The sequence below is a fragment of the Prunus dulcis genome, chromosome 1 (assembly GCF_902201215.1).
Source record: "Prunus dulcis chromosome 1, ALMONDv2, whole genome shotgun sequence".
Lineage (NCBI taxonomy): Eukaryota > Viridiplantae > Streptophyta > Magnoliopsida > Rosales > Rosaceae > Prunus > Prunus dulcis.
The window spans coordinates 21,727,437-21,742,309 of record NC_047650.1 but is presented as its reverse complement, the minus strand read 5'-3'; the positions used below and the strand labels follow the sequence as shown (position 1 = coordinate 21,742,309).

The 14,873-nt window shown below is 37.1% G+C and overlaps 3 protein-coding genes across 3 annotated transcripts; all 3 read left to right on the top strand.

Annotated features, from left to right (window-relative positions):
- Positions 1–1,047: 1,047 nt before the first annotated feature.
- On the top strand, positions 1,048–2,464 carry LOC117615182 (stemmadenine O-acetyltransferase-like). The gene has a single exon (XM_034344214.1). It carries the CDS (start codon positions 1,081–1,083, stop codon positions 2,413–2,415), a length of 1,335 nt encoding a protein of 444 aa, XP_034200105.1. The 5' UTR covers positions 1,048–1,080; the 3' UTR covers positions 2,416–2,464.
- Positions 2,465–3,353: 889 nt separating this feature from the next.
- Positions 3,354–4,664, top strand: LOC117616448 (stemmadenine O-acetyltransferase-like). The gene has a single exon (XM_034345779.1). The coding sequence runs from the start codon at positions 3,354–3,356 to the stop codon at positions 4,662–4,664; it is 1,311 nt and encodes a 436-aa protein (XP_034201670.1).
- A 586-nt stretch (positions 4,665–5,250) lies between these two features.
- On the top strand, positions 5,251–6,694 carry LOC117636609 (stemmadenine O-acetyltransferase-like). The gene has a single exon (XM_034371192.1). The coding sequence runs from the start codon at positions 5,320–5,322 to the stop codon at positions 6,646–6,648; it is 1,329 nt and encodes a 442-aa protein (XP_034227083.1). The 5' UTR covers positions 5,251–5,319; the 3' UTR covers positions 6,649–6,694.
- Positions 6,695–14,873: the final 8,179 nt, after the last annotated feature.

Sequence of the window (14,873 nt, the reverse complement as noted above, 5' to 3'; positions counted from 1 at the left end):
ATATATTTAAAATTAGTCTCTCTTTAAAGATCTCTTTGAAACCACTTTAATTTTTTAATTCTTATTGTAATTAAATTTATTCATTTTATTTTATTCAATCATTTAAAAATATATAATTTTTAATTTATAAGCTATTGAACTGCACCACTACAAGTGAAACTCCAGTTCAGTTGATAGCTGTCAAAAAAGTTCAATAAATTGAACTAAATTGTTGAATAACCATTGCGAATGCTCTTAAATTGGAGGAAGTCATGGCTAAATTTGGAAGAGTTCGTTGCCTATGCATCTCCAACTGATTCGAGCGCAAAATTAAGAGAATTAATTCCCTATGTTGGTATTAATTCGACAAAGTACTGTTATTACTTGATCAAATAGTCGCTACTAGTCTCATCAACAAATTTTGCTTGTAGTTTTACGGAAGGAGAGGTGGTTACATTATATAGTTATTGCAGATTTCCTCTGTATTATAATGATTTTGGTTGGGGAGAGACATAAATGGGGGAGACCTTGAAGAACCTTCTATTTTAGGTTGACACTATAGAGGCTCACGAAATATTCGTTTTTTTATATCGATTTGTACTATTTCAACTGACGATACGTGTTATGAAATTAATCTATTAAATTATCTCAAGTGGGTACAAAACAATTAGGGGTGTAACAATAAATTTGGCTGATCCAATAAACTTTTAGTTATTTATTTAAAGAGTTGATATAATAAAATTTAATTTTAAGATAACGTTGCTGTATTACTGTTTATTAATGTTAATGTAAGACTTTTCTTTTGGGTTGAAAGTAGGAAAACTTAGACTTTGAATGCTAATTTGTCTTGTCTATATATAAACCTTCCCCTGCTATTATATTATGTATGAAAATGCCTAGACTTTTGAACGTTAATATAATAATTATAAGTTTTTACTTTCCATCACCATCCCTTCAACACCACACAATTGACAGCAATCAAACTTTGACCTCCTAATAATAATTGAACAAACTACTTCTGTCTTTCTTTTCAAAAACTACTTCGGTCCCTACAGGCACAATCAAAACAAATTCTGATCAAATAGGAGAGAGAGAATTAAGATGAAGGTTGAGGTTGAAGTGATCTCCAAGAAGATTATCAAGCCATCATCTCCAACCCCTGACCATCTTCGCTATTTGCAGCTCTCTTTTCTTGATCAATTAGCTCCCCCAGTCTATAACCCTTTTGTCCTCTTCTATGAATTCAATGGCGAGACACAGCCCAAAATCACTGAAATATCCAGCCATCTCAAAAAGTCCTTGGCCGACGTCTTAACCCTTTTCTACCCGCTAGCCGGTCGAGTCTTCAAACAAAACCATTTTGTTGATTGCAATGATGAGGGCGTTCCCTATGTTGAAGCACAAGTCAAGTGCTCACTTTCTGATTTTCTCAACAATCCAATTCCTGATGAACTCAAGAAGTTCATCCCATTGGAGCTAGACGATATTGCCAATGAACTTGCTCTAGGGGTTCAGCTCAACATATTTGAATGCGGAGGATTTGCTATTGGTCAATGTATTTCTCACAAGATTGCAGATGGATTGTCTCATTTCATGTTCAGTAAAACTTGGGCTGCCACAGCCCTGGGAGATCAACCCCGAATAGAACTTCCAGAGTTTGTTTCAGCAGCACTCTTCCCTCCAAAGGAGTTCAATATTGGATATGATGCAGGCATTGGCATCACAAAGAACAGAGTAACAAAGAGGTTTGTGTTTGACGCCTCTAAGATAGAGAGTCTCAAAACCAAATATAAAGGGAAGGACAGTTCAGGTTTTAACTCTCGAGTTTTGAGTTTGGAAAACAAAAAAGGACCCTCACGCGTTGAGGCCTTATCTGCTTTCATATGGAGTCGATTTGTGGCCACCACAAAGGATGATGCAGGACATGATGAGAAGCACTACATAGTGCTTCATTCTGTGAACCTGCGACCGAGGTTTGATCCACCACTGCCACAACATTGTTTCGGAAATTTTTACCGTGGTGCCATGACAGCTCCATTCTTATTAAGTAGTGGGGAAGAATGCAATTATGGCGCAGTGATCATGAAGGTGCGAGATGAAATAAACAAGATCAACAATGACTATATCAAAAGACTACAACAGGGCAATGAGCACTTGAGTGTTCTCCAAGAAAGTAGTGATAATGTTATCAGAGGAGAGGTGGATACATTTAGCTTCAGTAGTTTTTGCAGATTTCCTGTGTATGATAATGATTTTGGTTGGGGGAGGCCTGTGTGGGTGAGCTCGCCGCCATTGACATTCAAGAACCTGGTGGTTTTCATGGACACCAAAGAGGCTGATGGAATTGAGGCATACATTAGTTTGGAGGAGGAAGTGATGGCTAAATTTGAATGTGATACCGAGTTCTTGGCTTGTGTTTCTCTAAGTGGTTGCTGAACTGTAAGGAAAATGCGTCTGTTATGGGTGAACTATGATTCTTGTATGAATGTGTGATTTGGTACAAAATTTGAAGGTGATATCTTATCGATAAACATTTCTAATACCACAATTACAACAAATAAAATAAATCATGTTTATTAACTGTTGTAGGGGAAAACCCACAAATAAAAGCAAGTCAAATTTTCCTGCTACTCTGAAAAATAGAAAGTCCAAAGCACAAACACTCATCAACAATTAAAAAAGCCAGCATCAACAATCAAGAGCTCTTGGGGCCCAAGTACGCCACATTTTCTTGTGTTATTATAGTGTAAAAAGTGGTCTAAATGCATGGATTGAATTTCTTTAATCTTCTCAGGTACTATGCCCTTTCTTGTTAGCATGGTCTCTAGCTCACCTTTACTTCACACGCAACATATATGCATTTCTGCAAGAAAAACCATGTTGGACTAAAGATACTAATCATGTATGTATTCTACTGTTTGCTAAAAACGAGACACTTCAACACAGAGACTACACCATCCAATATCACTATCATAATATCACTGGAAAATCCACGCAAGCTAATCCTCAGATTAAGAAAACAAAAAGCTAAAGACTTTAATGATGCTTAAGAAAATGAACAAACATGGTGTGATGTTATGCTCCACAAGTGTGAGATCATGATTCCTGTAATTCAACATGCTTTAAGTTAAACAAAACATAGCATGTTGTTGTGGAAATAATGTCATTCCCGTGAGCCAATTATGTTTTTGCTGCAACCATTAGACAACATATAAGTTAATTTTCTAAAATTACCTGTCCCCTTAGCATGCAGTTGCTCTAGCTCTATATAAGTCTCCTTGAAGAGCAACACAAAACCACAGACAATCACAATCACAGCCAAACAAACCCTCATTGTTTTGTTACCAAGTATACTTGAACTTAAGCAGACGATCATGAAGGTTGAAGTTGAAGTAATCTCCAAAGAGATTATCAAACCATCTTCACCAACTCCTGATCACCTTCGCACATACCACCTCTCCTTTCTTGACCAGATATCTCCCCCGGTCCATAATCCTTTGGTCATATTCTATTCCTCAGAGCCCGATACAAAATTCAATATTGTTGATATATCCAATCAGCTCAAGAAATCCCTCTCCGATGTCTTAACTCTATTCTACCCACTAGCCGGACGAGCCCATGGCAACTTGTTCATTGATTGCAATGATGAGGGCATACCATACTTGGAAACTCGAGTTAATTGTCAACTCTCTCATGTCATCCAAAACCCAATTCCAAGTGAACTCAACAAATTCATTCCATTTCAAGTACATGAAGTTGCTGATCTTTCCCTTGGTGTCCAACTCAACATCTTTGACTGTGGTGGCATAGCTCTTGGTGCTTGCGTTTCCCACAAGATTGCAGATGCTTTGTCACTTTTCATGTTCATCAAAAGTTGGGCAGCCATTTCCAGACAAGAAGATGAACATATAGTGTGCCCCCAATTTGTATCAGCCACACTCTTCCCACCAAGAAACATATCCGGGTTTAATCCAAGGACTGGTATCACAAAGCAGAATGTTGTAACAAAGAGATTTATCTTTGATGCTTCAAAGATAGAGGCTCTTAAAGCAAAATATAGTATTGATAATTGCAGCCAAAGCTTAGAAAGCTACCAAAAACCCCCTTCTCGTGTGGAAGCTTTGTCAGCCTTCATATGGAGCCGCGTTGTGGCAAGCACTGAAGTGAAGTCAGAACCGGCACCCGAGAGGCTGTATGCCATTGTTCATGCAGTCAACCTACGTACAAGAATTGACCCTCCTCTGCCTGAACACTCATTTGGAAATCTCTACAGAATTGCAATGACAATCCCATCGCTGCAAACAGGGGAGGAGTGCTATGGCCTCGTGAGGCAGGTGAGGGACCAAGTGAGACAAATCGACAAACACTACGTCAGCAAACTGCAGCAGGGCAGTGAGCACTTGGATTTCATCAAACAGAGCTCTGAGAACTTCTTCAAGGGAGAGATGGTGACGCTGAGCTTCACTAGTCTGTGTAGATTTCCTCTGTATGAAGCTGATTTTGGGTGGGGAAAACCCACTTGGGTTGGCTCACCTCCCCTGACTTTCAATAACTTGGTTGTTTTCATGGACGCCAAGTCTGGTGGTGGAATAGAAGCATATATTAACATGAAGGAAGAGGACTTGGCTAAACTTGAAGGTGACAATGAGTTCCTTGCATTTGTTTCTCCACATGGGCTCAAGTGATGTGTGTTATTATATTGTTGTGTTGTGAATGAGTATATTAATTAATTAGTAGGGAATATGTGAAATCAAAATAATTGTGACTATAAGGTTTGTTTTAATTTTCATCTCAATTAAAATCTAATATATCTGAATTTGTCAAAATTTGGATAAAATTGTGTGTTCTTTAATAAAGATGTGTAAAATGTAAAATTTCTTTCTTGGGACCTCCGATGTACTTTGATATTTTGTTAAACATTTCATTTTAATAGTTAAGAGTAATTATTCCTACATTCGAGGCATGGCCATTCGAATCCACCTTCCTACAATAATACCTTGTTTTAATACAGTTTAATCTAAGTACTTTGTTGTGGTCATTAGTTTATGATATTTTTGGTCGGAATTCGCATGATCATTGGTTTCTTTATATAAATGAGTCCCAATATCATATGCCACTATCAATACAAACAAAAATTGCATCCAAGTTTTCTCAAAACAAACAAACATTTCCACCAAGTTGGATTATCTTATTCCACCGAGAAATGCAAAGACCTTATTCCAAAAATTTTAAAATGGGAAGAAACAAAAGTGATTATCTGTGAAGGATTCCAACTTTGCATAATTTAATTAGCAAAAGCAAAACAGATCGATCATAAGTTCTGTAGCAAAGAAGATCAGGATGGAGATTGAAGTTGAAGTAATCACCAAAGAGACAATCAAACCATCTTCTCCAACCCCTCACCATCTCCACCACCACCAGCTCTCCTTTCTGGATCAATTAGCACCCCATGCCTATGTTCCTTTTCTCTACTTCTATGAATTCAATGGCTCCACAAACATCAATCAAATCTCCAACCTCCTCAAGACTTCTCTATCCAAAGTCTTGACCCAATATTACCCTTTTGCTGGGAGAGTCAGAAACAACCTTTTTGTTCACTGCAAAGACCAAGGCATCCCATTTTCTGAAGTTAAAGTCAAAACCCATCTGCTCTCTGATGTCATCACCAACCCCTGCCTCTCTGAGCTCCACAAACTGCTGCCATTCAAGCTGGATGAAGTCACAGAAACAGCCCTTGGTGTCCAGCTCAATGTGTTTGAATGTGGAGGAATTGCTGTTGGGTTATGCATCTCACACAGAATTGCAGACGGCCTCTCATGTTTTACATTTGTGAACAATTGGGCAGCTGCTTCTAATTGCGGACCGGGGAACAAAAATTCTATTGTGGGTCCAGATTTTTCTACAGCTTCAATTTTCCCACCAAGAAATATGGATGGGTATTTAGGGGTTCCTATCACCAACAAGCATGAGATCAAAACCAAGATGTTTGTGTTTGATGCGTCAAAGGTTGAGGCTTTGAGATCAAGATATGAACAGAGCATCAAGGTCTCAAAAACCCAGAAACGGCCATCAAAAGTTGAGGCCTTGTCTGCTTTTTTATGGGACATCTTTGTTTTGTCAAGGCCTAGGGAAAGACCTCAAACGTTGTACGCAGTTGTTAATATCATGGATCTTCGTTCCAGGTTCAAGCCACCTCTGCCTCAGCATACTTTTGGAAATTATTACAGGGCTGCCATGGCAACTCCAACTCTGCCTACCGGTGAGAAGCATCATGGATCGGTGAGGCAGGTGATGGAGGAAATTGAGAAGATTGACAATAATTATATGAGGAAATTCCAGGAGGGGTATCAAGAACATCTGGATTTCATGAAGAAAAGAACGGAGAAGGCTGCAAAAGGAGAGCTGGTCACATTGACTTTTTCTAGTGTATGCAAGTTTCCTGTGTACGATGCAGATTTTGGTTGGGGAAGGCCTACATGGGTGAGCATGACTGCTATGCGTATCAGTAATCAAATAGTCTTCATGGACACCAGAAATGGTGATGGAATTGAGTCTTATTTTAGCTTGAAAGAGGAAGACATGGCCAAGTTCGAACATAACAAAGAGTTCACGGCATTGCTTAGCTCCCCAATTGGTAATGTCAAGGAAAATCCACTTGCACGTCTTTAAATTGAATGAGAGTTAGCATCATCATGTGTTTGCTGAATGAGAGTTTCCATTTGATGTTGTAGAATATAATCTCCGTATCAAAGTGAAGTTAATAGTGAAAAAATTTATTGAGAAGGAAGAGAGTTCACCATTATTAAAAGTGAAGTTAACTGTCCACCACAAAGCAATAAAATGGCAATAGAATGACAATAAAAAAGCAATAAAATGGAAATAAACAAGCAGTAAAAAAACAATTTGAATTTCAAAGGCCCAAATAAGTTCCACTTCTCAGACAACTTAAGAAGATGACTATTGCATGCTGCTAAGTACAAGCCAACTGCAAGCAATGACTTCACCTACAGCTAATAAATGTCCACCTTCAAAATCCTACCCTTATTAAAAAGACTCACCAAAGAACATTTGTATAATGTACAACAGCAACTTTTAGAATACTTGGTTCTTCTGGTTTCACCTTTAACTTGGCAAAGAGTTCTTTTAAAATGGAGAAAAGGGAAAACAAAATTACATCCATAACAGATACACAACTTATTCACAGTAAATAACCAACTATGTTTTTCAGACTAGAGACCTTATCAGTTTAAGTGAGTTCATTGAAGTCCTCCTGACATATGAAAAGAGAAAGAAAGAAAAAAAATCTAATTAAGGATCTTTAAAAATTCAATTTCATAAGAATATGAACCAAAACAGGTGAGTAAACCAAATACCCACAACATCAAATTCTTTAAATAGCTTCAACTTGATGGGATGTAGTTGAAGATGTACCATAAACTTTTCAAGGCATGTATATGAATATGACTACAGGAACAGAAAATGTGACATGAGAACAAAGTTACAGCAGAAACTGAAATCTCTCAACACATTTGTTGGCAAAACTTCTCAAATGGCTAATTTCTATTGAATTTATTGAGTGAAACCATACCTTAATCTAACTGATTGTCCATTTCTTTTAAGGGAGCATATCTATGTAAAACTTAATAGCAACATTTACTTTTCATTGGATGAACAAGCCTGACCTGTAGCCATAACACACACTGTAGGCTCTAATTTTTTAAGGCATTATGGACCAACAAATATATTTCTTTGTTCTATCCATGTATTCTATTTGCAATCTTCCATAAACAGATTCCAAGAACGCGCAAGAATACAATTAATATCGCCTCTCTTTTGGGTAGCACATCAAATGTCAATCAACAAAATTCATAAAAAAGTTTATGACTTTGAAAAGGAAATGCGTTGAGTTGGATTGAAAATCACAAACCCAACGAAAATAAAGCATTACAGGCAGAACAAGATTGCGAATTTCACCAAGAAAATAAACAGGACAAGGGAAAAGAAAGTCGAGCTAAATCAAGGGGAAATTGGTCAAAATATGAAATATCAAATACGGAATCAGAATAGAGTGCAGATACTGAAAGCGATTAAATGAAATTGGATCTGGTGGAATTAGGATTGGTATGAAAGCACCTGTTGTTGCCTAGCGACCCGTTCGCGAAGCCTGGTCGCTTGCTTTCTGATAGCTTCCATTCGTGGCTAAAGGGACAAATCTGCCCAGATGTTGGTTCTCGACAATGGACTTTGTGCGAGAGAGAGAGAGAGTGATACAGAGAGAGCGCTGAGAGAGAAGAAAAAGTGAGAAAAAATCGTAAGGCCAATAAGTATATATTTATAGATAGTATTCCCAAAATGTCCAGGATGGTGTTTGGAGAAGTGCCTTGACTGTATTTTGTGGTATTTCCCCTTGAAATAACTTGGTTGTTTTCATGGACGCCAAGTCTGGTGGTGGAATAGATAGAAGCATACATTAACGTGAAGGAAGAGGACTTGGCTAAACTTGAAGGTGACAATGAGTTGCTTGCATTTGTCTCTCCACATAAGCTCAAGTGAAAGGATGTGTCTGCCTGCCAGTGCCCTACTCCTGTTGGTTTTCTTTTGCTTTCTCATTACTAGAGAATATTTCAAGTCAAATTAATTGTGACCATAAGGTTTGTTTTTAATTTTCATCTCAGTTAAATTTGAGTATATCTGAATTTTTCAAAATTTAGAGTATCTCCAATGAATACAACAAAAAATAAAAATGGTATCTCCAATGAAGATGTGTAAGATGTTAATTTTCTTTTTGATGGCCTTCGGGATACTTTGACATCTTATTAAACATTTCACTTCAAATAAGTTTATTGTGTTTAACTATTTAGCTTATTTGATTAAATATATATATATATATATATATTCAGTTTTGTTATTGGAGTGATTTTGGATAGACTAATAATCACTTGGTTCTCCCCATACATGATTTTTTTAATCCTCTCAAAATCACTTCTGAACAAATTAGTCATTTTGGAGTGATTTTGGATAGGTCATGTTAAAATGATAATTTTTATTAAATAAATAAATAAGGTACAAGAAAGAAAAAAAGGGTTAATTACACTTTAGTATCCTGTGGTTACACCCTTAAGGCATGTTAGTCCCTATCTTTTTAATTTTTACAATAACATACCCTGGACTTTTAAATTTGTTACAATGTGATTTCGCTGTTAGAGTTCAGTCAGATATCTCCTTTAGTTGCTTACGTGGCACTGTGAATCCCGCATTTTTTTAATTTTTGTTAATTTTAAATTAATTAAAATACGAAAAAATATTAAAAGCCAAAAAAATTAAAAAATTAAAAATAAATCTCTCTCTCTCTCTCTCTCTCCCCTCTCTCTCTCTCTCTCTCTCTCCTGCATTCCCCCATGACCACCACCCTCCAACCACCACAAACCCAAAACCCACAGAACCCATCCTCCCTGTGATTTTTCTTCTCCTCCCCACGGGTTGATTTTCTTCTTCCCCCACCCTTTGTGATTTCTTCTCCCTCCTTCCCGTACGGTTTTCTTCTTGCTTCACCTCCTGCGATTTTCTTCAGGTATGAGAACCACCGGCCGCGGCGTTGTTGTACAGACTCAGGGTGCCGCTCTATTTTCATCAGGGTCTGAGATACCAACCTCTTAAGCTTCCTTTGTTTCCTCTTCAATTCCAAAACCCAATCAACTATCTTCATCCAAAGCCCACATTTTTCGTCCTCGGAGGAACTCACTTAATGGTTTCAGCCAAGAAAAGACCACCAATTGAAGGTGTAAATAAAGAGCTAAATTCGATCGCTAACCAGAATTCGAGGGGATTGCAAATTTTCTATAAAAGCTGGATGCCAAAACAAGGTGTTCCAATTAAAGGTGTTTTGTGTTTTTGTCATGGGTATGGTGATACTTGCATTTTCTCTTTTTCTATGTTCCTGATTTTAGAAGGTATAGTTCACTTGATATTTGGATTTTCAAGTATAGCCAGGTGAATTGCTGCATCGGGTTCTCCAGCGGTTCTAGGGTTGAGTGTGTGGATTGAGCTTGATTTGTGAAATCTATAACTTATGTTGAAATTAAAGCGTAAGGCTGTGAAGGAACATTGTGCGAAGCAAGTCTGAGCCTTATAATCAAATTGAGAGAGAGAGAGAGAGAGAGAGAGAGAGAGAGAGAGAATCGCATGGGTGGAGGGAGAAGAAAATCGCAGGGGTGGATGGGTTCTGGGTTCATAGAGGCTGGGGTTTTGGGTTCTGGGTTCTTGGGTTGTGGCTTCGTGGTGGTCATGGGGGAATTGCAGGGGGGGGGAGGGAGAAGAAAATTGCAAGGGTGGATGGGTTCTGGATTCATTGGGGCTGGGGTTTTGGGTTCTGGGCTCTTGGGTTGTGGTGACGTGGTGGTCATGGGGGAATCGTAGGGGGTGGAGGGAGAAGAAAATCGCAGGGGGTGGAGGGAAAAGAAAATTGCAGGGGTGAATGGGTTTTAGGTTCATGGGGGCTGGGGTTCTAGGTTCATGGTGGTCATGGGGAATGCAGTGAGAGAGAGAGAGAGAGAGAGAGATTTTTTTTTTTGGGTTTTTTTATATAAATATTTTAATCAATTTAAAATAATAAAAATCATAAAAATATGGGACCCACAGTGCCATGTAGGGAACTAGCAGAGAGATCTAATGAAAACCCTAACAGCGGAACCACATTATAGCAAATTTAATAGTTCGTGGTATGTTATTGTAAAAATTAAAAAGGTAGGGACTAACATACCTTAAGGGTGTAACCACAGAGTATTAAAGTGTAATTAACCCAAAAAAAAGGGGGGGATGACTACCTGCGTGGAAATGTATTAAAAGTGAATGCAACAATAGTAATTCATTCAACATGTGTTTAAAAGGAATAAAAGTTCTTTTGATGCAATGGTTGTACTTAGAGTGTTTGTGTCAAACACTAAGGGGGTGTATCCAATTCATACTTATAAAGACTTTTTTGAAGTGAGTGACTTTCATAGAGATGACAAATTCTTAAATACTTTTATGGAATTGATAAAAGTCACTAGTAAATTGGCAAGACTTTTGCTCTTAACAATTAGCCTTAAAAGTATAGAAAAGTTATTCATTTAATAAGTTTTTTAAAAGTCATTAACTTTTTGAATACCACTAAACTTTTAAATACTTTTTAAAAGTCACAATTGAATACCACTAGACTTTTATATACTCTTTAAAAGTTTAAATTGAATACCTCTAGACTTTTAAACTCTATAAAAGTCATTAAAAGTTTGAATTAAATAAGAGATAGTTCACTCAATCTCAAACTCCTCAAGACTCAGGGCCTATAAAAGAGCCATGTCTGTGATTAAAAAAGGGAAGGAGAGAAGAGAGCAGTTGCAGGAAGAAAAAAAAGACAACAAGCACACTAGAGAAAGCAGGAGCCATCTCAAGGTAAAATCATAGTTCGATGGCACAGTTTTCTTGTTTGCTCAAGGCTCTAGGTTTCGATCAATCCAAGGTTTCCTGGCTATGATGACTTCTATCATCATAAAAAAAATCAAGGATCTCTCTAAGGCATGGCTTCGCTCAAGTATTTCCGAGGATAAATTAGCATCCAGCTCTTGATCAATTCATGAAGATTCTTGGCTATGATGATTTCTATCATCATAAACGAAGTCAGAAATCTCTCCAAGACTTGGCTCAACTCAAATATTTCGGGCGATGTTTTCAAACATCCAATCCACAACCAACAGAGAAGATTGTCTTCCATGATGATTTCAATCATCATATATTAAGGCATAGTCTATTCCAACAGGCAACTCTGATTAAAATGCTTCCAATATGTGTTCAACATCCAATTCACAAGCAATCCGTGAGAATCGCTTTTCATGGTGGACAAACCACTACAAAACCCAAACTGGTCCACATCGCTGCTAAAAGATGTAGAGAATTGATGAGGCAAACTATCAAACAGAGCTCTGAGAACTTCCTCAAGGGAGAGATGGTGACGCTGAGCTTCACTAGTCTGTGTAGATTTCCTCTGTATGAAGCTGATTTTGGGTGGGGAAAACCCACTTGGGTCGGCGCACCTCCCCTGACTTTCAATAACTTGGTTGTTTTCATGGACGCCAAGTCTGGTGGTGGAATAGAAGCATATATTAACATGAAGGAAGAGGACTTGGCTAAACTTGAAGGTGACAATGAGTTCCTTGCATTTGTTTCTCCAAATGGGCTCAAGTGATGTGTGTTATTATCTTGTTGTGTTGTGAATGAGTATATTAATTAGTAGGGAATATTTGAAGCCAAAATAATTGTGACTATAAGGTTTGTTTTAATTTTCATCTCAATTAAAATCTAATATATCTGAATTTGTCAAAATTTGGATAAAATTGTGTGTTCTCTAATAAGGATGTGTAAGATGTCAAATTTCTTTCTTGGGGCCTCCGATGTACTTCGATATTTTGTTAAACATTTCATTTTAATAATTAAGAGTAATTATTCCTACATACGAGGCATGGTCATTCAAATACACCTTCCTACGATACTACCTTGTTTTAATTAGGGGTGACATTTTAGATCGAAAAACTGCAAAAACCAACCGACAATTTACTGCAATGGAACCACAATTGCAGGAAATCAAACCGCATTTGCAGTATGAAGAACCGAACCGCATTTGCTGTTGCGGTTGCGGTTACGGCATTTGATTTTCAAAACTTGCGGTTACCACAAACCGCGACTATATTTTTTTTATTTTAAAAAAATTGCATTTTTTAGATAGGTGCTCAAACAACACAACGGAGTCCTTCAAATCCACTCACCACCACCAACACTTGAGTTTGTAACTTTAATTTGTAACATTGGTGCATTGCATTTTCCTTTTAGTTTGTAACTTTAATTAACTTTGAATTAGATTTTTCCTTTGGGTTGTAACTTTAATTCATTTTGCATTGCATTTTCCTTTTGGTTTGTAACTTTAAAGGATTTGGAATTGTATTTATTGAGAAATTGAGGTTGTGAATGCTTGAGAAGTTTAACTTTAATTGGAATGCTTGGAATTGTAACTTTAATTTTCTTTAGGTTGTGAATGCTTGAGAAGTTGAGGAGGTTGTGAATTTATATATGCTTGAGAAGTTGAGGTTGTGAATTTATATTTTTGGGTTAAAGTATGCTTGAAATCAAAAGGCTTCAAAAGAAGCATCAAAATTAGGCCTAAAATATGGAAGATTTGATTTTTATGATACGATAAAAAACTTGCGGTTTTAATTCGCTAATAACCGACCGCTTTTTGTGGTTTACCATAATGCGGTAAATAGCAAAAAGCGGTCGATTTGCGGTTTCAAAAATCATCATACAGCAAATAGTCGGTCAGTTTGCGGTTAACCACCCATACTTTTAATATAGTTTAATGTAAGTATTTTGTTATGGTCATTAGTTTATGATATTTTTGGATGGAATTCGCATGATCATTGGTTTCTTTATATAAATTTAGAGTCCCAATCGCATATGCCACTATCAATACAAACAAAAATTCCATCCTATTATAAAATAACGGGATTATGCGAGAACATTGAGCTGCACGTAAAGTAGATGAGACATAGCATTTAACGAGGCTCGGCTATGCCTACATCCTCAGAGAGTAGCATCAGTGACTTTTCCACTATGTAAAGTAATAAGGCTACAACTTTAGTGTTTTACAATATATGTGGCTCATTGATTTTTCTCTCTTGGAGAATTTCTTTATGCTCTCTCTTTCTCTCCACTCACTCACCCTCTTTCTTCCTTATCTTCTATCTCTCAGGGCTCTCTATCTTCCTTCTTTGATCGTAATGTAGCTCATTTGCATAAGAGAGAAGCCTTTTATAGGCAAGGGTGAATGACACTCGTGAATGTGCAATAAACTCATGCACCAAAGTCTACAAACAAATAGTAAGTGGGCTCCACTACTTTATACTTTACAACACTCTCCCTTAGAGACCACAAATAATATGTTGGTTGCTTCATCAGACTTTGCTTGGAGAAAAACCTAGTGAAGTATAGAGTTGAAGGAGGGAAGATGAGTACATCAATCGGTGTAACATACTTTTGGTTTTGGATGCTCCCCCTGATGGATGTCTCCCCCTGAAATCTTCATGACTAGCTTTTGGAGGGAAAATATTTTGGATTGAATGAATGATGTAGCCACCAACAATTCACGTAGTAAATAAATTTCTAGTAAGCTATCTCTATATAAATCATAGAAATTTTCAGATTCCGCATATCTAACAACACTTGGACTATTTGTAAGTTTACTTGAAAAGAATATGCTCGTATATGGTTTTATACAGAGATATATGTCTTACATCAACCTAATGTGGTGATGATGGAGCTGAAATTTATCTAGAAAATACAATGTCCAGTCCAGTATACTTCTGGAAAAATATTTAAGTGCCAAACGGTTAACCCACATAAAAATGCTTCCATACTTTCTTAGTATAAGCAAAAATCTCGTTGGCATAATGCTCGATCTTCAAGCTGAGACAAATATTTCTTCAGGAGTTTTAATATGTTGCAAGAATGTACTCACTGAGGCAATTTATGCATATTAGTATTGAATACAGATTTTGTGCTTCAGGCACATGTCTACAGACTTGCTTCATGCAATTTCAATTCTTAAGTGATTTTATTTAAGGGATTATACTTTATGACACATTATATAGCTTTAACCCAGCTATTTATATATCTTTTAAGGAATCGCTTATGGCAATATGCTCTGTGCATTTAATAACCCTTAAAGATAACATGTTGGTCCCTGTAAATGTGCAGTAAGGGGGCACAATTGAATTTGTAAATATGGAGAAACCCAACATTCCTTGTTTCTGCCAAAAACATTGTGTCATACAAAGTGGGTATATTCCCTTTTATTCCGAACACCCAAG